We start from the raw sequence: 27,061 nt of genomic DNA on the forward strand, positions 1-27,061 counted from the left end.
CTCTTTCTTGGGTTGTAGCACCTAATATGGAACCCAACATCGTGTAATTATAGCATGGGTTATTTTTCCCTATATGCATCACCTTGCACTTATCCACATTAAATTTCATCTGCCATTTGGATGCCCAATTTTCCAGTCTCACAAGGTCTTCCTGCAATTTATCACAATCTGCTTGTGATTTAACTACTCTGCACAATTTTGTGTCATCTGCAAATTTGATTATCTCACTCGTCGTATTTCTTTCCAGATCATTTATAAATATATTGAACAGTAAGGGTCCCAACACAGAACCCTGAGGTACTCCACTGTCCACTCCCTTCCACTGAGAAAATTGCCCATTTAATCCTACTCTCTGTTTCCTGTCTTTTAGCCAGTTTGCAATCCACGAAAGGACATCGCCACCTATCCCATGACTTTTTACTTTTCCTAGAAGCCTCTCATGAGGAACTTTGTCAAACGCCTTCTGAAAATCCAAGTATACTATATCTACCGGTTCACCTTTATCCACATGTTTATTAACTCCTTCAAAAAAGTGAAGCAGATTTGTGAGGCAAGACTTGCCCTGGGTAAAGCCATGCTGACTTTGTTCCATTAAACCATGTCTTTCTATATGTTCTGTGATTTTGATGTTTATAACACTTTCCACTATTTTTCCTGGCACTGAAGTCAGGCTAACCGGTCTGTAGTTTCCCGGATCGCCCCTGGAGCCCTTTTTTAAATATTGGGGTTACATTTGCTATCCTCCAGTCTTCAGGTACAATGGATGATTTTAATGATAAGTTACAAATTTTTACTAATAGGTCTGAAATTTCATTTTTAGTTCCTTCAGAACTCTGGGGTGTATACCATCCGGTCCAGGTGATTTACTACTCTTCAGTTTGTCAATCAGGCCTACCACATCTTCTAGGTTCACCGTGATTTGATTCAGTCCATCTGAATCATTACCCATGAAAACCTTCTCCATTACGGGTACCTCCCCAACATCCTCTTCAGTAAACACCGAAGCAAAGAAATCATTTAATCTTTCCGCGATGGCCTTATCTTCTCTAAGTGCCCCTTTAACCCCTCGATCATCTAACGGTCCAACTGACTCCCTCACAGGCTTTCTGCTTCGGATATATTTAAAAAAGTTTTTACTGTGAGTTTTTGCCTCTACAGCCAACTTCTTTTCAAATTCTCTCTTAGCCTGTCTTATCAATGTCTTACATTTAACTTGCCAATGTTTATGCTTTATCCTATTTTCTTCTGTTGGATCCTTCTTCCAATTTTTGAATGAAGATCTTTTGGCTAAAATAGCTTCTTTCACCTCCCCTTTTAACCATGCCGGTAATCGTTTTGCCTTCTTTCCACCTTCTTAATGTGTGGAATACATCTGGACTGTGCTTCTAGAATGGTATTTTTTAACAATGACCACGCCTCTTGGACATTTTTTTACTTTTGTAGCTGCTCCTTTCAGTTTTTTTCTAACAATTTTTCTCATTTTATCAAAGTTTCCCTTTTGAAAGTTTAGCACGAGAGCCTTGGATTTGCACACTGTTCCTTTTCCAGTCATTAAATCAAATTTGATCATATTATGATCACTATTGCCAAGTGGCCCCACCACCGTTACCTCTCTCACCAAGTCCTGTGCTCCACTGAGAATTAGATCTAAAATTGCTCCCTCTCTCGTCGGTTCCTGAACCAATTGCTCCATAAAGCTATCATTTATTCCATCCAGGAACGTTATCTCTCTAGCGTGACCCGATGATACATTTACCCAGTCTATATTGGGGTAATTGAAGTCTCACATTATTACTGCACTACCAATTTGGTTTGTTCCCTCTTGACAAAGGCTGTCCCACTAAGGCTGTTAGATTCCTTTTTACATGTTCTATTCAGTTGGTATATAGCCCTGACCCTACTATACAAAGTAAACACAGATAAATCAAAAAAAATCTGCAAAAAAAAGAAGAAAGTTGTTCATATGAGAAAGGTTTTCATGCAGGGTCACATAGGACTCGGTACTGTGGGAATTGCTGTCTTTCTGCCGTCCCCACCTCACCATTTCATCAAGTGGGCAGCAATACCAGTTCTTCCCTCCCATCTCTGACAACTCAATCTATGCTCTTCTCAAAAATGCAGCCCCTGCTTATAACAAAGTACCACACAGCTATCTTATGAGCACTTCCACAATGAATGAATCCTATAAGGATTGGAGGTCATTGGAAATCCATCAGGGTTGAAACAAGTCAGGTGGCCTGAATGTTCCAACAATAAAAAAAAAACCTTTTTTTTTTGGTTAACAGAGGTGAAATAGGCCTTTTATGTTATATGCAGTTTTATACCTAATTAAATTCCCCACTGGTTGCTGCCGCCAGGAGGCCAGCAGTAGGAGACTTACCCTGGCAAGCATCCTTTGCTTTCTTATTCTTTGCATTTGAGAGCTTGCTGGTGAATCAGGTCTCTTCATGCCTCAGTCAGTAATGGGTTAGTGGATGAGACACTGGGGACCTCTTCTTGATTTGTAATTAGCAGTCACATCCAAAAAGCAGACCACAATCATCAATTACCCTAACGCTGTACAATAGGCAACCAACAAGCATCTAACATGGCCTTCTTTCTCTTGGCCACACAAGAGGAGCAATGCTAGCTGGGCTACCAGACTGCTCTCTGATGTCAGTGGCCTCATTTAAGTGAAGCTGAGTTCAGCTTGAGACAGGTAGTCGTCATGGGGTTTGCAGGTACCTGATTTCACTTCAGCTGGCACAGGTCAGGGGGAATGTCATTTTCTCAGTTTTACATACCTGTGCTCCATGCCCTCTAGGGAAAGGAGACCCCAGACACTAATACTGCAATTTCCTAGCAAAGTTAAAGTGCTTTTTCATACTATGTTTAGTGTCCTGGTGTTGGAAGGATGATATACTGTGTATAATATTTACAGTCTCCATTGGGGAAAGAGAGGAAATAGTTTATATAATCGTATGACTGTACATTTAGCTAAAAGGAAAAATCATGCTTAAAATGAAAAGAAAATTGTTGGCTGTGACCACATCGCGGCAAAGACTCACTGCAGAGTTGAGAGATATCCAGCATTCTCTCTTCTATATAATTTAACTAAAAGAGTATTATGAAACATCAAATGAAAGATTAAAAGCAATAGACTTGGCTTGAAATATGCTTAAAGATTTAGAGTTTTAGTATTATTTGACAGATACCACATAAAGCTTGCCCCAAGAGTTAAAAGAAATAATGTGACAGTAATCATTGATGATAGATGCAGATTCTCCCTCTAATATGCTATGAGCTAATTGCATCTTCTCTGAAGCACACAAACTTACACCTAATCTAAATACCAATGATAGAGTAAGTACACATATAGTTCATGCCTACATGTGTCTGTCTGTCTAGATAAATAGAAAGAGGAGTTTCCACTAAAATAGTAAGTGAAATGTAACCTGAGAGTTGTATATGTATATGCGTATCTATCTATCTATTATAACCCTTATTATTTCCCTCCCAGCAGTGGGTAGGCTTAGTAGTTATTTAGTTTCCCTCAGCTGAAAAAAGCAACCTCATCTTTGAGAAACTGAGATGCCAAAGCATTGCTCTTTGATTTGTTGTTACAGGAAAACATTTATTTCCCCGTAGCCAAAGGGCCTTGTATTATCAAATGGAGCCAATTGTAATAAGCCCTACTAGTTCATCTTTGAAACAGGAATAGAGTATTTAAAAATGAGTCTCCTTTGTTCAGCAGGCACCATGACCGTGTTTTTCTAGAGTATTGTTAACCTCTAGTGAAAGGTTAAGCTCTTCCTTCTGTATCTGAATCTGTTGCTGTGGGGGTAGGAAAAAAAAAAAAAAAAGACAGTGAATCTGGGCCCACCTTCCAGTGTCTGGTAAAAGAGAGAATTTGCACCTGTGGGATTAGGTAGAGCAGCAGGAAGCAAGAGCATTTGCAGCATATAATTAACTAGGAATTTTTTTTTTTTAAACAGCATGTTCATCTTGCCAGGTTAACTAGTGATTAACCCTAAAAAGAATCTGTTGAAGCCTACACCCTTATTTAAACTCCTTCTCCTGCCAGTGTATTCAGTTACTTGTGTAACCAGTGGTGGTGGAATAGCCCCTGCTTTAGAGTATTTTATTTCCTGCTATGCGTCACACGGCCCTACTAATCACCCAGTTTCCTTCTGTCTGTCTCTTGCTGAACAATATACAGACAGACAATCTCTATCATGAGAAAGACATACTTCATGCTTTACTAAATTGAGAAAAAAATGTATACAGAACACGGTTTGTTTGTTTTTTTCTGGTGAAGGTAGCCTGGGAGCATTTTATCGATTCTGCTTCAGCTAAGCACGTTTATAAATCCAGTACAGGTCACTTAAAAGTTAGGGGAGGAGTAGTTTAGTAATTGTAAGTAATTACTTTAGGTATACCTTGCAGAGAAGAAACTGCGGGATTTTTGAAGATGTAAAATTCCAGTTGACGATGTCCCCAGCTGTTTTTAGTGAGCTCTTCCTTGTTATAGTCTTTTAATGATTATAGTCTCAAGCCACAAGCTACATGAAAAATCTTCACTAGCTGTGAAATTCCCATATGTCATTGCTTCTGGAATAGATCAACACTTAGAGGTAAATTTTAAGAGCAATGCGCAGGCATAACATGTGCGCAAGTTTGCCGGCGCACGCCATGGACACAGCTATTTTATAACATAACGCGTGTATTTGCGCACATGTAATAAAACAGCCTGGACATGCCTACATGTGGCAACCCGTTTTATATGCATGCACGCATGTGCGCAAATGCCGCCGGACCGGGTAAGTGGGGTGGATTTCATTAGATAACACGCGCTGATGCTAGAGCTCATTTTCTCAGTTCGTTCCCAGTTCGCGCAGTTAACCAATCGCCCTTCCTCACCCCCCCCCCCCCCCCCCCCATTAGTTTGCCTACCTTTTACCCTGTTAGGCCAGACCCCTAAACCTCACAAAGTAGCCTATATTTTTTTATTTTCTTACTTATATGCCGTCCATAGCAGAAGTAAAGTTACGCGGTAGGGTAAATACGTACACGCAGGATTCATGCCTCTTACCTGGCCCACCCATGCCCTGCCCCTTTTTGCAGAAAACTTTTTTGTGTGGGAGATACACGCATTGTCACGGGACTTTTAAAATCCGTGTGGCATGCGTCCAAGACATGCAGGTATCTCACGATTCTGGCACACGCAAGCCTTTTAAAATTGACCAGGTAGACAATAAAAGCAAAGATGAATACGAAAAGCTGATGGGAGTTTTTGGTTTAGTTTTTGTTTTTTAACCTGCTTTGCTGCCCTGTGACAAGCATATTTCTGTTATTCAAAGCAATATTAACATATAAAAATCTAAAGGTTAAACACACGTAAGGGAAAAGCTGGTTTAACATATTTAACAATATTTCACAGGTATTAAAAATGGCAATATTCTCATGTGTGTATACTTTTTTTTAACAAAGGAAAAGGATATTTTGTATTGGAGCAGTCATCCGTGTTTTCTCGTTTGGATCTTCAGGGCAGAAGTGCTCCTTGGTGTTGTCTCTGGAATTCCAAAAATATTCTTTTGGGATGCACAGTGCAACCTTAACAGGCCACATATAACAAGCAAAAGAGACTCAGTCCCATCGGACATCTGAATGCATGTGTGCTAACTACCTTTCTCTAATGCCGTGTTTTGCTGGAACTCAATCCATTTACGCTGTGGGCTACAAATCCCACTTATTCTCCGTAGCCTGCAGTCTGCTGTTCAAGTAGGAAGATTAGCTGAGGGGTTATTCTCCCAGGGGCAGGGTCTCCAAATAGGTTGGTTTTGCACATACCTTGAAAGAAATGAACCTCACTCGTAAACCAGAGCGAATTGAATGCAATCTCAGTATCTCTAATTTACTGCTAGTGCTCTTCTTAATACTTGCATTGTGCCAAAGAGAGCTGTGAGGACACCAACAAGTGGAATGAGAGGTTTCACTAGCTAAACACTTCTGATTTGTAGCAGGGCACTTGAGCAGTTTTGTCAGCTAGGCTTTCAGGTGGAGTGTTCAGTCTGTTTCCTCAGAAGCAGTGGCTCCAAATAGGTCTGTTTTCTTTTTCTTTTTTTTTCCATATCATGACAGGAATGAAGCTGATTCTTAACCAGTGTGTTGGGTAGGACCCTAATCCCTTGATTTACTGTCAGTGCTTTCCCTGTGGGACATTGGGTGAAAGTCCGGCTGCAGTTCCCTGATTGCAGCAGGCTGCAGAGACAGCACTGACATAGTATTACAGACTATCCCTTCGTTTTTGCAGCAGCATAGCACAGCATAGTGGGAAATTCTGTGGCAAGGGTCAGAAAATTCAATAGCACCATTTTTTAGAGTTTTGTGGGGATTCTACCAGGCCTTGATTTGTCAATAGGCACATTAGGCCTGTGCCTAGGGCGGCAAAAATCCGGGAGGGCAGGCAGCGGCTTGGCTGAAGATTTGCTGCCTTTCAGTTGTGCTAAATCTCACACAGCAGCCTTCTGTTTCCCACTCCAAGCTCCTCCCTTCCCAGGCAGTGTTTAGGGAACTGGAGAGGAGGGGGGAGTGAGCCTACAGCAGACAGAGCAAAAAGCAATCATTTTGGGGAGATTAGGAGGGGTTGAGTAGAGATAATTGGAGGATGGTGTGACGCTTTCCCTGGTCCATACACCGTCTGCTTGCATCCGTTCCTGGGTCCAAACCTTGACCGAGCTTCCCTGGTCCCTTGGAGTTTAAACATATTTATCTTACAAGTCCCCAGGGTGGATTTGAACCCTCACCACCTGGATGGAAGGCAGATGCCTTCCCCCACTGAGCCAACAACTCACTTTCCAACCACTGGCTTCAGAAGTCCCTCTCAAAGTCCATAGTTCAAAAGTCCGGCCCCACTGGGCCTAACTGCCACCTCCTTCCGTACCTCTGGGACCTCAACCCTTCCCCAGAGGTACAGCCACCCACCAGCAGTCCTCCAGGCAAAGTATCCTTGTCATTCGTCCAACAACAGAAGTCCCCGCGCTCACCTTCTCTGTGATAGTTGCGGCAGTCCTTCACACGGTCGGGGAATGTCCAGCATCAAAGCAGACAGGTAATCCGATCCTTCCTCCTCGGTCCCCAGCAGGAGACTGAGACTGCTCTACTAGGGAGTCCTTTTTATCCTGTGGGAACTCCTCCTCCTCTGCCAGCTGATTGGCTCCAGGGAAGTCCCACCCTTAACCTCCCACACCTGTGGTTCTTCTGTCCTTGTAACATCCGGGGGAAAGGAACCAAGGGAAGTCCCTAGCCTGGTGTTGCTATATTTTCCTTCACCCTCCTTCCAGAACTTTGGTTCCCAGCTCTATTCTTCCTATCAGTCTAGCATAGTGACCCCGTCACAGATGGGAAGAAAGGCTGAGTGGGGGATGAGAGAAGGAGCGGCTGCTATGTAGTCCCTATGTGTGAGAGAGAGGGGAAACAAGGGTAGGGAGGCAATGCTTGTGTGTGTGAGAGAGAGAAGGGAGTGGTGTCAAGTGTATGTGTGTGTCATATTGGGTGGGGTGTTAAAGATGGGATGCAGGAAGGAGCAGGACCGGAGCATGGCAAAGGCACCTTCCTCCTCTCTTCCCACCCACTGCAATTCAAATCCTCCTTCCCTTCATCTTGGATTCTGTCCCCCAAATCCTGGAAGCTCCCTTCCTACCTCTCCCTTCTCCCTAGAATCCTGGGACCCACTCCCCAACCCTTCCTATTCCCTCCTCCTCCTCTTTCTCAGTTCAAGAACTTACTTCTCTCTCCCTCTTCTTCTCCATCCCAATTTCCTAATCTTCCCCATCCCAATTTCCTAATCTTCCCCATCTCCCATCCTCCCCATTACTAGTCCTCTTTCCTTCTTCGCAACTCCCCCTCTCCCTCTCCTCTCCCATTCTTGATCCCTTCCCTCCTTCCTCCTCCCCCATCTCCTGAGGTCTCCTCCGTGTACTGATACTTGAGATTACTTTTCTTCGCCAATAAAAATAAAATAAATTATACTAATTAATTATACTAATACATCTACTATACAAACTAATTTATTTTTACAATGAAATATGAAAGATTGGAAATGTTTTTGTTTCAGAATTTTTAAATTTTTTGTCACAGAATCTACTCTGAGCTATCGCAGGAGTGATAGCTCAGAGTAGACCTCAGAGTGATAGCTCAGAGTAGACCTGCTCCCTATTGTTCAACCCTCAGTGGGAGAGGGGGGTGTGACAGCACCAAACATTGTCTAAGGGCACCAAATCCTAAATCTGTCTCTTGATTCTGCAGTTCATTTGCATAAATTAGCATTTATTTTTTATTGTTTAAGATGCAAATTAGGGCAAGTTGTTATAGAAAATATTTCAATTTTTGTACATTTTTTTTAATAAAATAGTTTTTTTTAGATAAATTTTCCCTTCTTTTCTTTCTCCACTTCTCTCACACTTTTATATATGTATGCTTACTTCTCTTTCGGTTATCCTACCCGCTCATCTTTCTCCCACCTTTTTCCTCCTCCCAACGATGAGATGTTTCTCATCCTCCTCCTTCCACTTCCGCAGTCTCTCCTCTCCTCTCTTCTTTTCCTTCCATTCTGTTTCCTTCTTCTCTTTCATAGTCGCACTTCCCTTCAGTCTATCTCCTCCTCATCACTCCAAATATACCCCCTAGCTTCTCGGCATAACCAGATTCAACAGCTATATAGCAGGCCTTATTACCTTAGCAACTATGTCTCTCTCCTGCTTCCCACCATGCCTGCTCCAACCCTTCCCCTTCCATGTGTCATTTCATTTCTTCTATTCTGTCCCTCCTTCCATTCTTCTGCTTTTCCCCTCCTCCTCAACTCTTACACAATGTCTCTTTTTTGAAACTGTATCTCCTATTCCCTATCTTCATCTTCCTCCCAACAACCATATTCTTTGGGGGCCTTCCTAATCATTGCTCACACCATCTACTTTCCATGTTGTTATTGCAGCTCCTACTTCCTTCCCTCTGTCCCTATGCTTTCAATTCGTAAATAACATGCAGGCCAATACAGTAAAGTGCGGCCGCGGTTACCCTGCTTCTAACCCGCTTTCTACTTACAATTTGGCCGCGTTAGTCCAATCTGTGATTCACTATCCCTTTTAACCCATCCTTACCACTTCTTTAAATCAATGGGTAACCCTTTCTGCCCGCGGCATGTATATGAGATGTAAACAATCGGATTAGCTATTCCCCCCCCATTCAGTAATGTGCGCCCCGACTATCGCCTTTTACCAGAAGTTTAGCCGCGTCTTTAACCTGCCCTAAATTACCGCCTACCTTACCCCTGCGTTAGAGGCAGGGGTAAGGGTAGATGGCAAACTTTTCCCCCAGCCCCCTGCTCACCTGCCCTGCCGCATCCATGGGTGCTGGTCTCTCCGGGGCAAGCCCCAGTCTCTCTCCCCTCCTCCCCGAAGCAACTTTAACCAAAAGAAAAACTAAAACCTAAAATCCCTCCTCCCAACGCAAGGCACAGGGCGAAAAGCGACTCGACATGTAAAGTATTGTGAATAAGTGTACCAAAGTTAACTTACTTTTTCTTTCTTCAGCCTATCTGCCCCTCATCCGGAGGTGCGCACCGCGGCTCCCCTGCCTCCCTGGGGCAGCTGGCGGCGAAAGCGGCTTCAAGCGGTTTGGCAAAAGAAATGTGCAACTTCCAGTCTTTGAGAACCACAACCATTCTAGTTTTCCAGTATATCCCTTATAAATATATTCATAAGATACATTTTATGCATTTGATGATGAATCTGTATATTTTGCATACCCTGAAAAACATACTAGTTATGGTCCCTGAGGACTGGAGCTTCACACCTCTGAGATATGCCTTGTGTGTATGTGTGTGTGTATGTGAATATATTGGGATATTGATTACTATATACATAGCAACCAGAATTCCAATGTGCTTTTTTTTTCTAGCAAGTCTGCTTTGTTTTTACCTGCACAGTAAATGAACTGGTATCAAGGTTGTAGTGCCCTGCATGCTTGATAACTCCTGAGGTGGAGAAAAAAGCATTCTTACCCAGGCTTAGGAAGATAAAATACTTGTTTAATCTATAAAGGTAGCTTTACTTGCAGATCTGCATGCATATGTGTACCAAGCGAAATGTTTAGTTGTGCGGATTTAAGACACTGCTTCCTGTTCCCAAAGTATGGGCAGTGTCCTGGTGCATGGACCTTTTTTTTTTTTCCATTTAGCCATTTGAAATGAAATCATTCATGGAGCAGCAATGCATTCTGTACTATCCAGCTCTGCATCCCAGAATACACCTTTTTCAAATTAGGATGGGCTATGATATTTCTTCTGGTATAATATTTAGGAAAAATATACATATATTATAAAAATGTATTTCCTGCACCACACCACAGTTCAAAAGTGGGTTACATAAAAATGTAAATAATAATAGAAACATGCAATCAAAAATAACAAAATTTTCCATGGTACATTGCATCTCTAGACTGACTATCACATATTTGTAGCCAAGAGGACTATTATTTTTAATAGCTATTTTAAGCATAGTCTCATCAACAGTTACCCGATGGTCTGAAAGCACTTTTTTATTGCTCCACGAGATCAAATGCTTATCTAAAGAAAAATGCCCTTAATTGTTCCTAAAAGGACAATCTATAGCTCACAAATATCTAGCAAATTATCTAGCAAAGTATCCAGCTACTGAAAAAGCTCTGTCCCGAGCTTCAGCCAGATGCACTGTCCATGGAGACAGCACACCTAACAGGCCATGATCGGCGAAACACAAGGATCAAGGTTGACAGATTCTCTAAACAGTACTTTCACCGAGAGATGCAGTAGTATTTAAAGATTTATGAATGATCATTGCAATTTTTGAATGTTTATCCTCCATTTTATTGCAACCTTTGGTAAATTGTTAATATTCATGCAGCCGTGTTTCTGGATAGTTAGTAAGGCCCAATAAAAGTGAAGTGCAATAAGTCTAACTCAGGATAGTTGCTTGCAAAACTGTGTGAAAATCCTAAAAACTCAAAAATGGTTTTAACTTCTGCAAGAGGGATAGTTTATATATGCTGCCTTCAGCATGGTGTTAACTTGCATATGTAAAGGATATAGGCCATCTCAAACATAACCCCTAAATTCCATATGGACAAACCCTTTATCAGTATAAAGGGTTTGTCCATTCATTAAATGCAAAAGCAACAGGACATTTCTGTGGAGGAGAACATGCTAAGCACAATCACTTCCATTTTTCCTAATGTTGAGGGCCAGCCTCTTACAAACGTCCAGCAGCTAGGCATTAGAAACTGCCACTGTTTCATTCACACAGGATGATGGAACTGGAATAAAGAACTGGATGTTGTCAGCATACACACGTTGTTACGTGTAGGAGACAGGTAGATCTTAAACAACATTGCCAGCAGGGCAGAATCCTGTGGGACACCCTGTTTTTATAAAATGCCATGTCGATTCCATAGACCCCACCATCACTTGTTTGAGTCCTATCTTAAAATGAAACGTAAACCATTTCAAAAGCATCCCTGATATCCTTTTAATCAGTTAAATGTGATAACAGAATTTGATGATACAAAGTGTCAAATACAGCTGATAAATCAAGATATATTTTTCTGCCCCTGTCAAAGCCGCTCCTAAAAATATCCAAATTTCATAAATACAAGAATTTCTATGTGGGGTACCCTGCGGAATCCAAATTGGTAATGATCTAATATTGTATGTTCGTCTAAGAAATTGGTCCATTTATTTTAGCACAACTGCTTCAATATTCTTTGTAAGGAAAGGCAAAGATGAAACAGGATGATAGTAAGATCCAAAGAGTTCAACATCACTTTCTTAAGTGCTGGCCTTACAAAGGTAGGACAGGGGTTAAGCTAGAAGAATTTAAAGCAGCCATAAGCTGGGTTTGCTTCTTCTACAGTTTACTAATGAAAACTGCTCCCATTTCAATCCAGACTCTCCTTGCAAGAATCAGATACATTGATCTCAACAGGGATCTAGCACAGATACCTACAATTTTGTCCTGCATAAAACTCGCAAAACCTTTCACATGAAATGGCTGCCGAGGCAGGTGTATTAACAGTACTATTATTATTTCTACGTCTAAGATATTGTGCTTTCAAAAACAATTTGCACAGGCTATTATCTGGCAGCCTAATCTTAGATGCAAAGTATGCTTTCTTGGCTTTGTCTGTCAAGAGCCTATATATTATCCTAGCTGTATTTTATAAGCAGCTAAATCTAATGGTTAATGTGACTTGTGCTAATGATGTTCTGTCCTGCCAATCTGTGCTTTGTGGATCCCAATTTCGAGGAGAACCATGACACAATATGTGATTGGTGAGTGACAATCTTTTTCTTTGGGAGCTACCTTATCAACTTGTTTAAATGAATCAAGATAAGAATCAACAGCACAATTTGGATCATTTCTGATTGGTATTTGTAAATTTTGAAGCCATGGTCACTTAGTTGGTCAACATCTACATGACCACACCTAATATAAGATCCCCTATTTTTGCACTATTTTCCTGACTGGATAATATTGAGATTTTCAAGGTAAGCAGCAAGTAGTCTGTCCTGGTACTTGCGTACAGGTGAGGCTATATGATCTACTGCGAAATAAAGTTTCATCAAAATTAAATGTAAAGTATGGCTACCACCATGAATGGTTTCCTGTACTGCAGTGCAGACATAGGTGTTAAAAAATCAGCATAGTGTTTTGCAAGTGGTTGTTTATTCACATGTACATTAAAATCTCCTAACACAATGGTATTATTTAAAGTCAACTCCAGAAGTAAGCAGGGACGCTATAATGGAAAAGTAGCTTTATACAAAAAGCCCAAGTGGGCAGTATGATAAAGCAGAGATTCAAATTCACTTGTCCCAGAGTTCTCATGACTTTTAATTTAATTAGGCCACACATCCTCTCAGGAATTTAAACTACTGACACTAAATTTGCAAGCCCACCACAAAATAGCAAGTCTGCTTCAAGCTGAGAAATGTTTTTATAAGTATCTTAAAATATAAATAACCTTATTTGATAGCTGTTTGTGTAAATGTTCATGCATCTCTACATATAGGCATATTTGGTAGGGGCAAGGATAGCAGTGCTTCCCCTAAACCGTGCTTGGTACTGAATCAATCCCTCTTTCCTACTCCTGATATAACCTTCCTAGCTCTTGCTGCCCAAACTAAGCAGGCAGACTACGCCTTTGTCTTTGAATATGTGCTATATCATTTTCACATGGGAACAAAAATAGTCATTCCATGCATTCATAGTTCAGCATCTTCTGGCATGGTGAGTCATAGATGTCTATTCTGTTGTGGTTTCTTCCCCTACAGAAACCTGGGATGGATCTGGCAGACACCTACATCATGTTTGTCCGTCAGAACCAGGATATACTCCGAGAAAAGGTCAATGAGGAAATGTATATTGAAAAGTTATTTGATGTAAGTAACTACCCTTGCAAGGCATGCTGGCATCATGGTTATACAATGAAGGGATAAGTTGCATTTTGACTGTACGTTGCCTGCTTGTCACATTTTTCATGCCTGTTGATCTCGGTTTTGCTTTATGGTGTGTAATGTAGTTCGTTCTCTGTGATTAGGGCCTTCTGCAGGTGCTGTTGAAGTTTATTTAGATGTGTTTCCTGCATGCACGCTGTTGTTTTGGCTTGAGTACATTTAAAAGCTTAGTTGAAGATTCGTTTTTAGCCTGTTTTTGTCATTTCACCATTTGTCTTTTCACTTATTTGTTTCCCTATTTATTTACTTATTGCAGTCTTGTTTTATTCTCCATTTATGGCTATACAGTTAGAACGGTATTGTAATGGGCATGCATACTGCATTATCATTGATTTTTAAAGCAAAACCTGTAAAGCATTAGTTGATAAATGCTTATAGTGCATGGATACTCAGTTTAATTGCCAGCACTTGCTTTTGATGTTATAGTACAATGGACATAAATCTATAAGATACTGTTACTATGTTATTTCAAAACGGAGTATAATGTCTTGCGAATGAGCAGTGTAGCCTGAAGCACTTCAGTTAAAAGAAAGTGGTTGCTTTTTTTTTTGTAGGTGGGGTTAGGTTTTTAAACAAAAATATAACTTCCCATATTGTGCTCTAAGTGAAAGTTAGATCTGCTATTTTACTTTATTTATTCCAACAGTGGAACAAACAAAAAAGTGTTGCAGTTCCACAAAGCAAAACAAAGATAGAAAAGGAAGTTCCTTGTCCTTTTTGTAGCAGGCATACTTAGCTGTAAAACCAGAATGCCTACATGGTACATAACTGAGGACTAAATCAAGAGGGCCCAATTTGATTAAATGATACACATTGTTGACACTTCAGCAGAAATTCCTGCAGAAGATAAATGTGCACTGCACGCTCTTGGATGCAGCCTAACAAAAACCCATTGCAATACTGATTCTACAGAGCCATATCCATTTTGAAGCACATTTGTATACATCTTCACTCCATTTTAGCAAATCTGTTCTGGCAGTCACATTTAATTATGCAAGATACTGCAAATGTTTTCATAACAGCCATTCACAGCCCTTACTGTGACACTTTAGCTGCTGCAGTCACAGGAAGGTCCTTTAATGTTGACTTTCAGCTGCAGTTTGTAATGTCGGTGTTTTTGTTGTTTGTCAGAGCGGGCTTTCAAAAATGAGACTTATCTCACATTATGCATTTGTTAGCCTCTACCAGGCAGCTTTACAACAAAAGTATCATCTGTTTTTAATAAGCCAAGTGTTAATATGTGTGAAAAGAATGATTTTATAAAAGCTTTGATGCCCTGCAGGGGTAGAAGAATTATCATCCATCCAGCTGGCACTTCCACGAAATACTAAAACTGTATTAGCAACTTCTGCCTCAGTTTGGTATTGCACTGAATCTGCCAGCATATGTTTTATTTTCGAGGGGTTTTCTTATTTGTGGGGTTTTTTTCTTCTTTATTGCTTGGAGGGGAGTTGAACTTGTCGTAATGCATCTCTGAGATATTTTATTTTAGACATTTATAATATTTCTCAGGCGGTTCTCAAAAATGGCTGTCATTGGGTGAACAAGAAAATTAAGAATTGCATGCACATATTTTTTCTCTTTAGAGCACGACTTTTTTTCTAAACGAGTTTCCCCTTTCAGGTAAATCAGAGATCTAGTGCTATTTGCTTTGTGTAGTGAGGCAATCTGAGTTTCTTCTGTTCCTGTCTTGAATCTAAAGATATTATTTTATCATTTAGCATTTCTGTTGAAGCACAGAATTAGAGGATAGCATTAGAACAGTGTTTCCCAACCCCAACCTAGAAGCACACTTAACCAGTTGGGTTTTCAGGATATCCTAGATAGATTTGCATACATTGGAGACCCAGTGCATGCAAATCTATCTCATGTATATTCATTGTGACAGCCCTGTAAACCTGCATGGAAAGGTGTGCCTCCAGGACAGGATTGGGAAACTGTCATAGAAAGCATGTTTGCCTTTATTGCTTTATTCTCCATTGCATTTATCCTGGTGGTAATTTTGATCTAATGGCTTCTCACCCTCTTTTTTTGGCTAAGATCAAATGTAAAGCTGAGCCATTTGCTCAGGATTGAGATTGAGAACCTATACAGTATGGCGAGTTAAAACCCTGCCACATGACCTCACTGGGGAGACAAAAATGTTACGAACATGGCTGAAGCAGGAGAATTAAACCATCTGTTAAATTTTATTTTTTTAGTTAGTTATCTATTCTATATCACTCTTGATTCTCAAAGATTTCCGGTGGGGGGGTGTGAGAGAGTGCGAAAAAAAGCAACCACGGTTTATAGGCTAATTCTTGTCAGATGTTTGCTGAACTTCTATTGACTTTGCTGACCAATTTATTAAATATAGGGCTCTTTTCAGAAAGGAGTGTTCTTTCTCCCAGCAGAGTAAAAGTAGAGAAGTATATTAAATTTACCTTCTCACAAGAAAATCCTCTATTCAATATATTTAATCAAATTTGCAAGTTTAGAGAAATTACTGTTATTGTAAATATTCTACCTGCAACTTACAGCCCCACTAAATCATAGGAAAATATAATAAAAGAAATAGAAAACAATTAAAATATACAGTTAGCAGATGTTTTGCACCAGTCTAAGTGGATGCAGATTTAAAGAAAATTAGTGGTTTTAGGTGGGGGAGGGGGTGTTTGGCTAAGTTTTTAGTGCACTAAGGATTCAGTGTCCTAAACAAACCTACCCTAGATTCATCAAAATAATGCCCGCGATGAGAGAGAGAGTAGTCAACTATTTAATCACTATAGGAGGGCCAGCTAATAACTCGAGATGAGGTTTTGGTGGTGGTTTTAGGGGCCAGTTTTACAGGAGAGTGAGACATATTAACAGCACAGTACACCTCAGTGAAGATTTTATGTCATTTGAAGTGAGGGAAGTCTCACAAAAATGAGATTTCTAACATATTCTCTCACCCTAGCTTGATAGTACCCTGGTATAGAGCCCATCAATCTAGGGCAAGAAAACATTGTGTGCTTCCCCTTTAAGTACAAGGTCCACAGGTACAATGTGCTCATGGACTTTTACACTTAGGCAGACAGCTTGAAAAATTGGCCCCCTTACCTAGCAGTCATTCTAACTGTGTGTGTGTATGGAACGAAATTCAGTTAAATCAAGAAATGGAAACATTCGAAATCAGATCTTGGGTCTAACCTGATCCACAGATTTGAATAGCGCTCTCTGTAGCGCTCATTGTGTCGTTCCGTGGTAGAAACCGAATATAATAATAAAGTGTTATTTTATATGTTAGGAGTCCAATGTTTTCTGGATCATGCCTAAACATTAAAAACTTTCACTGAGTTAATATTTCTTTTTAAGTAATATTTGAAGGTGACCCAAACTGGAAAAATAAATTGTCAAAGTCATGACATTTAGGGCCTAATTCATCAAGGTCTTTTCCCATAGATGCAGCATAGGAGAACCAGGTTTCTTAGTGGATGGTGTTTGAATGCAAAATTAGCTTTTTCCTACTGTTTCTTTAGAAAGCTCCACATTGAAAATTTACTTCAGAAGGTTTTTTTTTAAGTAACTTGGCCAAGTCTAGAAATTTAGTTTGAAAGTTCAAGAATGAAATAAGAAAAAAGGAGGAATGGATGCACGTAATGTTTTTGAAATTTATTTCATGCTTACGCTCTTATAAGCAACGTTATCATAACACAATGCAAAATAATTACACATTTAATAGAAATGCAGTTGCTTTTTCCTCTGAATTTTATTGTTTCCCCCCCCTGTGAAAATTTAAGATTGGTCTTATAACTCTTCTTCCTCTTCCTGCTGCATACTTCTAGCTGACAAAAGGCTCATGAAGGGCCTGAGGTATTAAAGGGATTTTACTAGTTAGTGTTTAAGGGCAAAATGCTTAGTATATGCTGGCTTGAAATGACAGCCAAGAAACTGAATTTAATTAAATTATCCTGTGCATGAATATGAATGAGTTATTTAAAAAGTATATATATGAAATGAACAGCTGGATATAGGTAGTGTATAATTAGCTAGAGATAATTTACTCTTTTTTTAATGGATTATGGTGTTTTCCATATGCTTTTGCTACCATTACTATCCAATATGTATGAAAATGATCAAAATGTTAAGAAAAGAAAAGTAAGACGTTAGGATAAAATGGTACGTTCTGTGAGAGCAAATGTTCCACTTGTACAGACAACCCCCATCGTTTTTAGAAGTAAATTCTGTGTTTACATTTACATGTGTAAGTTGCAGATTTTGAGTTTGCCATATGTAGTTCTCTCAGTTAGTAGGCAGTCTCCTAAGTGCAATGAAGGCAGTTGCATAGTATTAGCATAACAGAAATTATTATCATTAGTGCTTCCTGTGCAGATATTTTATGAATTCTGAAAGACTGGGACACTTAATGCACACATGAATAACACAGAAATATCCAAGGGTCCCTGTTCTGCCTAATCATTTCTAACCCTTTGAGGACCTCCCATACAAGTTTCAGGAACTGGACCGGATGTACGTGATGATCTGAAGGCTTGACTGTGCTCGCAGCTGGCAACACCTTAGAAACGTAGTAATCCCATTTTACCTCAATTGCATTAACTCTTCAATTGTTTTATAAACAACCATAGCACTTGTAATTCTTCTGTGGAAAGAGACTAATTACACCATCATTTTGGTCAAAAAGCTCAACGCTGACTTGAATGCTAATCGCTTGCTCATGCCATAACTATTTATTTTCCTTTTGCATCTGTAGAAAGGGATGGATGATATAAGTTCAGTGATGTACTTGAGGCTGTTTGAGGTAAAAGTGTCTTTATTTTTTACTAAACATTATTACTGTGTGTACCTCATTGCGGGTTCCTTTGTGTGATTCATTAGTATTTTGTTTGTCACCATGTTTCTGGTAGTAGCTCATTTCTAAATATTTTTGTGACAATTAGTTTGTGTGTTTTCAGTGACTTGTGTGAGCAATCAGTTCCATGCAGATATTAGGAAAAAATTATCAGAAGAGCAAGAACTTGAGGCCATGTGATAACAGACCGGCCTCCCTGCATGTCGTCAACACTTTCAAGTGTTTACTCTTACTGTGGAGCAGAGGAGGAAGGGAATTCTGACCTGAGTTACATTTTCATAATGAAAAAAAAGGATGCATCCTATCTCATTGCTCAGGTTCTACTTGAAATTTTATGCGGCAAGTTAATATATTCAGGGCTGGAGAAAACACCATATTATAGAAAGAGAATAGCTTCAGTATAGTAAGATTGGGTTGAGTTCTCTATTTTACTGATGTATTCTAATAAAATAAATCAAGACTATTTGCTTGGAAGCTGACGTTCCACCTATTTATAGAAAATGTCTTGTATATCTTTTTTTGTGAATTTGACAAAATTTGGCTTATCCAATATAATTGTGCAGGAGTTTGAAAATATGCACTCTAACAGAATAAGTTGTACACATTCCATTCCGTCCTATAGGGAAAAATCAAATCATTTGACAGGCCAAAATCAAAGCATACTATTATTAAAAATGAAATATAGGGCTAGATTCACTCAGCTTTTTTATTCCCATAGACACAGAATGGGAGAAAAGACTTCGTGATTCAGGCCCCTAATATCCACTGTTTAACCTCACTTTCCTAAGGGTTTGTTTCTTTGTGTTATGTTTTGTTTTGTTTTGAGGGAGGGGGGGTTGTTTTCTGAACTAAATAAATCTTCATAGCTGAATATTTATTCAGTCTGTCTGTAAGAGGAAGGAATTTTAGAAGTTAATTAGGATTTAAAGTATATGGAAAGATGTTGATATTGCTGTGCCATAACCATTTGTGTTAGCTGCCTGTATAGTTTACAATCTAGATTTGTATATGTATCACTCATAAAATAAAAGGAAAGAATTGAAATTCAGGAAAAAAAATTGTATTTATGAATAATGAAAGAGTATATCATCAAAAGAAAGTGAATTCCACAGGATTGCCCTTCCTGTATGGCCATGTAAGAAAAAAAAAGCTTCTCCCCACAATGGAGCTTTCCCATTGTGCTGGGATTGGGCATTCTGTTTTTACTCATGAAAGCATGTTGATGCTTCTTATGGAATTTCTTTCAATGCTCAGATCTTTCTCCCGACATTGCTGTCTTTTCATTTTTATTTTTATTTTTTTTATGAGTTTCACTGCATGGACTGCAGTGAAAAAAAAATGCTTGCAATGTTGCAGATGAGAAGCGTGAAGCTCGAATGTTTTATACACTTCCAGAGATCCCAAAGATGATGACACTATGTCTCATAATGCAGAATCTTTTGTCAGCATGGTTTATCATGCTGAAATTTGTGCTGGTTTGAGATTATGTTACATATGTATTATGTATGTGTTTATGTGAACTGCACGAAAAATCTTACAAATAAGCAAATATCAGCAAGTTAAAAATGTAGTTTAGCCAGACTTTTCTGGTCTTTGTGTAAGAACTCTTTTTGCCCAGATTACCTAAGGGTGCTGGTAAGTAATCATTTGTTGCTCTCTGGTATATGATTACTAAGAGTTCACGGGCAAGAGAACTTTTCTGCTAAGGAGGATGTTCCAACTCGTTGATTTACCATTTAAAACCACATAAAGCCCCCTGCTCCGCTAAAGATGTGTGCTTGCTTTCACCCAGGGGGCCAGAGTAACATTTCCTGCGAAAAACACAGCCTTGATGCCACTTTGCTTGCATAATTTTGAAATGGTTCATACTTTGCCTATGAATTGAATTTCCTATAACTCTATGAGAAGAGTTTCAGAGGGAAGACTGCAAGCAAAACTGTGCTTTAAAAAGCACTGTGAAGTTCTACTTGATTCTTAAATTTCATACTTTGGGACTAAATTCTCATAGCCATTTTTTGCAAAGATTTTTGCTGCATACATTTTTTATGTGGATTTCTTTCCTAGATAGTGGGGGGGGGGGGGGGGGGTTTGCCCAAGGATTATATTTCAAAATTGTACAGCAAGTGCCTTGCAAGTTATTTACTACTTTTATTTTTTTTTTCTTTTTGTTTGTTTTCCCAAAACTTAAATCTGGCTCATAAAATCTTTTGTGTGTCCATAGAAAAATTCATTTGTGAATATAGTAGTAACCATTTACCGTATTTCCACGCATATAACCCGCGGGTAATGTGCGTTTTTACCTACCCCGCATGCCCCCCGCGGGGTATAAACGTGGGCGGGTTATCCAGAAAAAATTTTACAGCAGCGGTTAACATCTCTCTCCCCCCGCCCCGGCGCTTCACGCCTGTCTCGCCCTCACAACCATGGCGGAGCTGTAGCTTCCGGTCGGTGACTGAGAGCCCGGCCGTGCGCTCCGAGAGCGGGCAGCGTCCGCCCTGCCGGGAAAAGCCGCTTAGCACGGAAGGAGCAATGGGGGTAAGGCTGGAGGGAAGCGCGGGTTCTGGCCCAGACCTGAGCGGCGCTTCACGCCTGTCTCGCCCTCACAACCATGGCGGAGCTGTAGCTTCCGGTCGGTGACTGAGAGCCCGGCCGTGCGCTCCGAGAGCGGGCAGCGTCCGCCCTGCCGGGAAAAGCCGCTTAGCACGGAAGGAGCAATGGGGGTAAGGCTGGAGGGAAGCGCGGGTTCTGGCCCAGACCTGAGCGGCGCTTCACGCCTGTCTCGCCCTCACAACCATGGCGGAGCTGTAGCTTCCGGTCGGTGACTGAGAGCCCGGCCGTGCGCTCCGAGAGCGGGCAGCGTCCGCCCTGCCGGGAAAAGCCGCTTAGCACGGAAGGAGCAATGGGGGTAAGGCTGGAGGGAAGCGCGGGTTCTGGCCCAGACCTGAGCGGCGCTTCACGCCTGTCTCGCCCTCACAACCATGGCGGAGCTGTAGCTTCCGGTCGGTGACTGAGAGCCCGGCCGTGCGCTCCGAGAGCGGGCAGCGTCCGCCCTGCCGGGAAAAGCCGCTTAGCACGGAAGGAGCAATGGGGGTAAGGCTGGAGGGAAGCGCGGGTTCTGGCCCAGACCTGAGCGGCGCTTTACGGCCTTCCCCTCCCCAGGCTTTAAGCTTGCAAGTCCTGCAAACCGCGCAAAGGTCCCCGGGGTTTAAGCGGCTCTTCCCGCCAGCCTGCTCTCACTGCTCCGTGTTCACGGTCTGATTGTGACAGAGGGGTTCGCATGGAACCAGAAATCGGTTAAATGAACGAATGAATGACCGAGGGATGCGATGCCCCTCGGACAAGCGCCCTGTCTGCCCGCGGGTTATATGAGGAGGCGGGGTATATTAAAACTTTTTTTCATAAATCTGGAAAACCTGCGGGTTATGTGTGTGGGCGGGTTATATACGTGGGCGGGTTATTGTCGTGGAAATACGGTACACATTCCAAGTCAGGAAAAGACAATGGCCTAGTTAACTATTGATTGCCAAACAACAGTATGGATGGAAGATGTGTGATTTATTGACATGGGGAAATGGCAGGCAGTGAAAGTAATAATTCAGTAGTAATGTCATATCTATATTGTTCTAACTTCGTGATGTCACTAATTTGATTACTTTTCTTTGTTTTGTATGGTCCATCCTGCAAAACAATAAACTACCTATCTAGATCAGTTGTCCCTAGTCTATGACCTGTAGGCCAAATCTGGCCTGCCAAAGTTTCTATGTCATTGGACAGATCAGCCCAGAGAAAGGTTTACTGTTTGGGGAGGGCTCACATGTGGCAGGGCAGCAGAGTGGTGAATAGTGAAAATCCGTGTCATAAACCAAATTGCCTTTAATGTTTATTTGTTACCGGATACTATTGGCACCCCCTTTGTAAAATATGAGCTAATCTCCTCTATATGTGCCTCATTGTAAACCGTTATGATGGTAAATAACTTAATGACTGTATAGAAAAACGTTTAAATAAAATAAATAAATATTGCAGTGCCAGTCCTAGTGGTGTTTCCCAATCCCCACCTGCAGAAGATAAGGACTGGTGTGGCAAAGACTGATGATAGAAGCAGCTCCCGGACCCCCGCTGGACACCCAGGGACTTTTGGCCAGCTTGGGGGGGCCTCCTGACCCCCACAAGACTTGCCAAAAGTCCAGCGGGGGTCCGGGAGCGACCTCCCTGCACTTGGGCCGTATTGCAAAATGGCGCCGGCCGTATTGCCGTATTGCAAAATGGCGCCGGCCGTATTGCCGTATTGCAAAATGGCACCGGCCGTATGGCCGTACGGCCGGCGCCATTTTGCAATACGGCCCGAGTGCAGGGAGGTCGCTCCCAGACCCCCGCTGGCCAAAAGTCCCAGCGGGGGTCCGGGAGCGATCTCCTGCGCTCGTGACGTCGGGGGACAGGAACCAAAATGGCGCCGGCGCTACCTTTGCCGGCGCCATTTCTATTAACGCAGCCGTGGCCCGAGAGTGGAAGATCACACCGGGACCCCCCCACTGGACCCCAGGTAATTTAAAACATTTTGGGGGGGTTCAGGAGGGTGGGGGATTTATTTTAAAGGGTCGGGGTGGGTTTTAGAGTTGTTTTAGTGTGCCGGTTTTCCCGCCCTCCCCCGATTTACGATTTAAATGATTTTAAAAAAAAACAAAACCACGACGATCAGATTCCCTTCCCCCCAGCCAAAATCGATCGTTAAGACAATCAATCACACGATTCACATCTCTAGTGCCTGGAGCAAGGAAAGGATTTAAAGGGGGCATTTCTTCAGTGTGAGGAGTGGTTATGTAAGGAGGACCTGCATGGCAAAGGCTGCAGTGCTTGTGAGGTTCCCAACCCTTGCCAGCAGAAGAGGAAGAAGCAGGAGGTGGGAGCATGAGTGAAAGGAAATGGGAAGGAGGGTGAGAAAAAGAGAATGGGATGTGAGTGGGAGGAAAGGGGTATGAGAGAGAGAGAGAGAGGAAATGAAGGTAAAAAGGAGAGTTGCTGGTGGAATGGGTGCAAAAGAGGAGGAAAACAGAGCAGGAGCAAGAATGTATAGGGAGCAGTGCAAGTGGATGAGTGTGTGCCACACACAAACACACCATCTTGCCATTCACCCAGTCCCTCAGGGTCAGGTGCTGAGGAATGGGGAGAGGCAAGTGGTAGCCTTCCTGGCAGCATGTAGCAGGGTTGTGAAATTCCTAGAAATAACATTACTAACAGGTCGATCCAGTATCGTCCACTCGAGGATTGCCCGTCTGTAACGTGCTCGTAGCGCACAATTCGGGCGCGCAAGGCAATTCGGCGATACAGTCTCCAGTTTCACGCGTCCGTATCGCTTCTGAAAACAGACGCATAACCCTTTCCGCACCCGGCATGTAAATGAACGAAAAAGCTGTATAATGAAGGAATTAACTATTCCCCTGCGATACTGTAACGGGCGCTGATATTATCTCCTCCGTAACCCGCTGTTCTGCCGCGGCCTTAACCTGCTAGTTTACCGCCTCCCCCTAGTAGGAGTTAGTGTAGTGTAGGGTAAAAACATTGCTTACCCGCCCTGGTCCCGTCCGGTCTCCTGCAGCCCCGTCCGGACCGGACGGGGCTGCAGGAGACCGGACGGGACCAGGGCAAAAAAAAACAAACGAAAAAGTAGCAAGGCTCGGGCCTGCTATGGTAAGTGTAAAAAGTGTAAAAAACAAAAAACCTGTGTGTTATATAAAAAAATAAAAATTTTAAATACCTGTCGGAGGGCCGTGGGTCCAGGCGGCCGGTGGGCGGTGGGCAGCCATCAGCGGCATCCGGTAGTCCCTTCTCCCTTCCTCCCTCCCTCCCCTGCCTGGATGAGCGCCAAAATCGCACGGGCGGGTCGGCAGCGGGGGGGGGGGGGGGCGGCAGCGGGGGGGCGGCAGCAGGATCCGGGAGCGGCGGGTAGGCAGCAGCGGGGTCCGGGGGGGCAGCGGCAGCGGGGTCCGGGGGGGGGCAGCGGCAGCGGGGTCCGGGGGTGGCAGCGAGATCCGGGGAGCCAGCAGCGGCAGCATGTTCGATCGGGCAGGCAGGTAGGTGGCAAAGTAAAGATGGCCGCCTGCATGGGAAATCGTGCAATTGGCCGCTGAAGACGTGACGTCACGACATTTGGCGTCACGGGGTGTGACGTCACGTCTTCAGCGGCCAATTGCACGATTTTCCCGTGCAGGCGGCCATCTTTACTTTGCCACCTGCCTGCCTGCCCGATCGAACATGCTGCCGCTGCTGGCTCCCCGGATCTCGCTGCCGCTGCCCCCCCGGACCCCGCTGCTGCCTACCCGCCGCTCCCGGATCCTGCTGCCGCCCCCCCGCTGCCGACCCGCCCGTGCGATTTTGGCGCTCATCCAGGCAGGGGAGGAAGGGAGAAGGGACTACCGGATGCCGCTGATGGCTGCCCGCCGCCCACCGGCCGCCTGGACCCACGGCCCTCCGACAGGTATTTAAAATTGTTTTATTTTTTTATATAACACACAGGTTTTTTGTTTTTTACACTTTTTAAACTTTTTTACACTTCCTGGTGCCTGTCATTTCAAATGTCATTTGAAATGACAGGTACCAGCGCACCCAGGTTACTGTATAGGCGCTGTTACAGCGCCTATACAGTAAAATGGGTTGCGTGGGCATAACCCTTCCCTAACGCTTCACAGCCGCGGCATGCATTTGCATGCGATTAGAGGAGAGTATTGGGGAGTTAGTGAAGAGAACTGTGCGTGCGGGGAGGAAGGGTGCGCCTGACACTACCTCACTGTTTTTACCGCGGCCTTACTGGATCGACCTGTAAGTTTCTATCTTCCATATCTCTGGGAACCCTGCCTCCAGCATTTCAAATCACTGTAAAGGCCAGGCCTCCCTCCCTTCCAGACTATCTCAATGAAATGTTTGGGGACCCATGGTTTAGATAAAGGTCATATCAACATTTCATAGTTAACCTTCAGGTAGGTAAAAGCATGAGAATTTCATAACCTTAACAATAAACTTCTGGGTGTAAGATCTGCCAGTAGTTATTAAAGAATAAAAGCCAAATAGGCTTGCGTGTCTCGTTGTGAGTGCTAATTGATGTTATTCCTGCAAGTGATATTTGGGTGGTGGTACTTCTTTCAGAGTTTGTAACTTTACATATTCTTAAATTACTTATCTCAGTTTAGTTTTAGTTATAAATCTCAATTTGAACAAAAGATAATCCTTTATTTATAAGCATGATTATGTGGGAATAAATACTTTTTGATCCTATGCCTGTGCCAAAGCATCCATGGCAGGTTAAGACCGAGCGAAAGGCTCCCATTTGAATCTTACCTCTGCCTGTGAACTAGAGCCTGTGAAACACAATCTCGGCGTGGCTAATTACCAAGAAGAAACTGCACAGGAAAATGCACAGGAAAATGTATTTGCAGCTTGCAGAGCTTCCCCCCCCCATCCTTTTGATAATTCAGAAAATTAAGAAAAAATTTAATCTCCAAGAAATAGGTGGTGCTTCTTTCTCAAGAGTCTTGAAATGTGATCAGTGAACACAATTGTGATCTGGCATGAGCCCAGGAATAACATCTTTTGCTTGATGCACCTGGACATGTGTGGCAGGATTGGTAGAATCAGCTAATTAACAACACAAGCTTAAACAGGCACCTCATCTGGCAGTGCAGTTAGGTTGCCTGTCGGTGCGCAGCAGGATCTGGTAGGGCTTCTTATTTTTCTGTCCTAATGGTCTACTGCCCACCTAATTTTGCCTTATTGTCAGCCACTATTTACCACAGTTTGAGGCCCTCCCAGGAGGCTAAATTATTATCAAAGGATTAGGGAGATGTAGCCCTTGCAGCCCCTGACATTTCTGATTTGCTTGTCTCTGCCAGAACGCTAATTAGCTGTGACTAATCAAGAAAAATGTTCCTGCCATAGAAAACCATTTAAAAGAGCTGAGAAGGAGAGAAAAAAAGCAATTCAAAAGCTGAGCAGTGCTCGGATTCGCTGATGCTCTTTAGATTTCCACCAGAGCCTTAACTCACCTTTAATTGTGCCAAAAAAAAAAAAAAAGAATGATAATAATTCACTTGCAAACCGATCTGAGTTGTTAGCTTGAAATGGGATAAAATAGTTTTAAGCAGACATATCTGAAGATTCAGATTTCCCATGGGTAAAGGAAAAGACAAACTAAGTGTTGTTTTCAAATGTTGTGCATAGCATGACGGTTATAAATACAGCTGTATGACTGTCTGTGCACCCCGTCCCCTACAAGCCATTACCTTCTGTATTTATTTTGTGTCACATAGTATCTTATTTAGCAAATAAAGAAATATGCACTATTGGCCGGATTTTAAAACCCCGGTGCACATAAATCCTGGGGTTTGCACGCCGGACCAATTTTCAAACGGGCCCATCCACGCGTGTAAGTGCTGGGGCTTTAAAAGGGGGCGGGGTAGAGCTAGATGCACAGCGGCCATTTGCTGCTGTGCCAGGGGATCGCACACGCAACTTGCTCCTGCTCCTTTACAGGAGCAAAAGGTAAGTTAAAGAAATAGGGGGAGGTTAGGATAGGGGAAGGGGCAGGGAGGTTAGGGAAGGGGGTTGGGAAGTTCCTTCCCAGTCCGCTCGTTAATTGGAGCAGACTGTGAGGGAACTGGGGAAGGCCCCGATGTGTCGCTGTGTGAATTTGCTAAATTATTCCCCTTTTG

At 42.5% G+C, this 27,061-nt stretch overlaps 1 protein-coding gene across 20 annotated transcripts in view; it reads left to right on the forward strand.

Annotated features, from left to right (window-relative positions):
- Positions 1-27,061, forward strand: part of CADPS2 (calcium dependent secretion activator 2) — a 1,612,018-nt gene that overhangs the window by 1,501,312 nt on the left and 83,645 nt on the right. For 12 of the 20 annotated variants that reach the window (XM_029616601.1, XM_029616602.1, XM_029616600.1 and 9 more), the window contains one exon: positions 13,346-13,453. The exons of 1 other annotated variant lie outside the window; for it this stretch is intronic. In XM_029616601.1, coding sequence (XP_029472461.1) covers positions 13,346-13,453 — 108 coding nt within the window. Of the gene's footprint in view, positions 1-13,345; positions 13,454-18,260; positions 18,309-27,061 lie in introns of all 20 variants that reach the window. 7 more of the 20 variants (XM_029616598.1, XM_029616596.1, XM_029616604.1 and 4 more) reach the window with 1 other exon arrangement.

Source organism: Rhinatrema bivittatum, chromosome 9, assembly GCF_901001135.1.
Source record: "Rhinatrema bivittatum chromosome 9, aRhiBiv1.1, whole genome shotgun sequence".
Lineage (NCBI taxonomy): Eukaryota > Metazoa > Chordata > Amphibia > Gymnophiona > Rhinatrematidae > Rhinatrema > Rhinatrema bivittatum.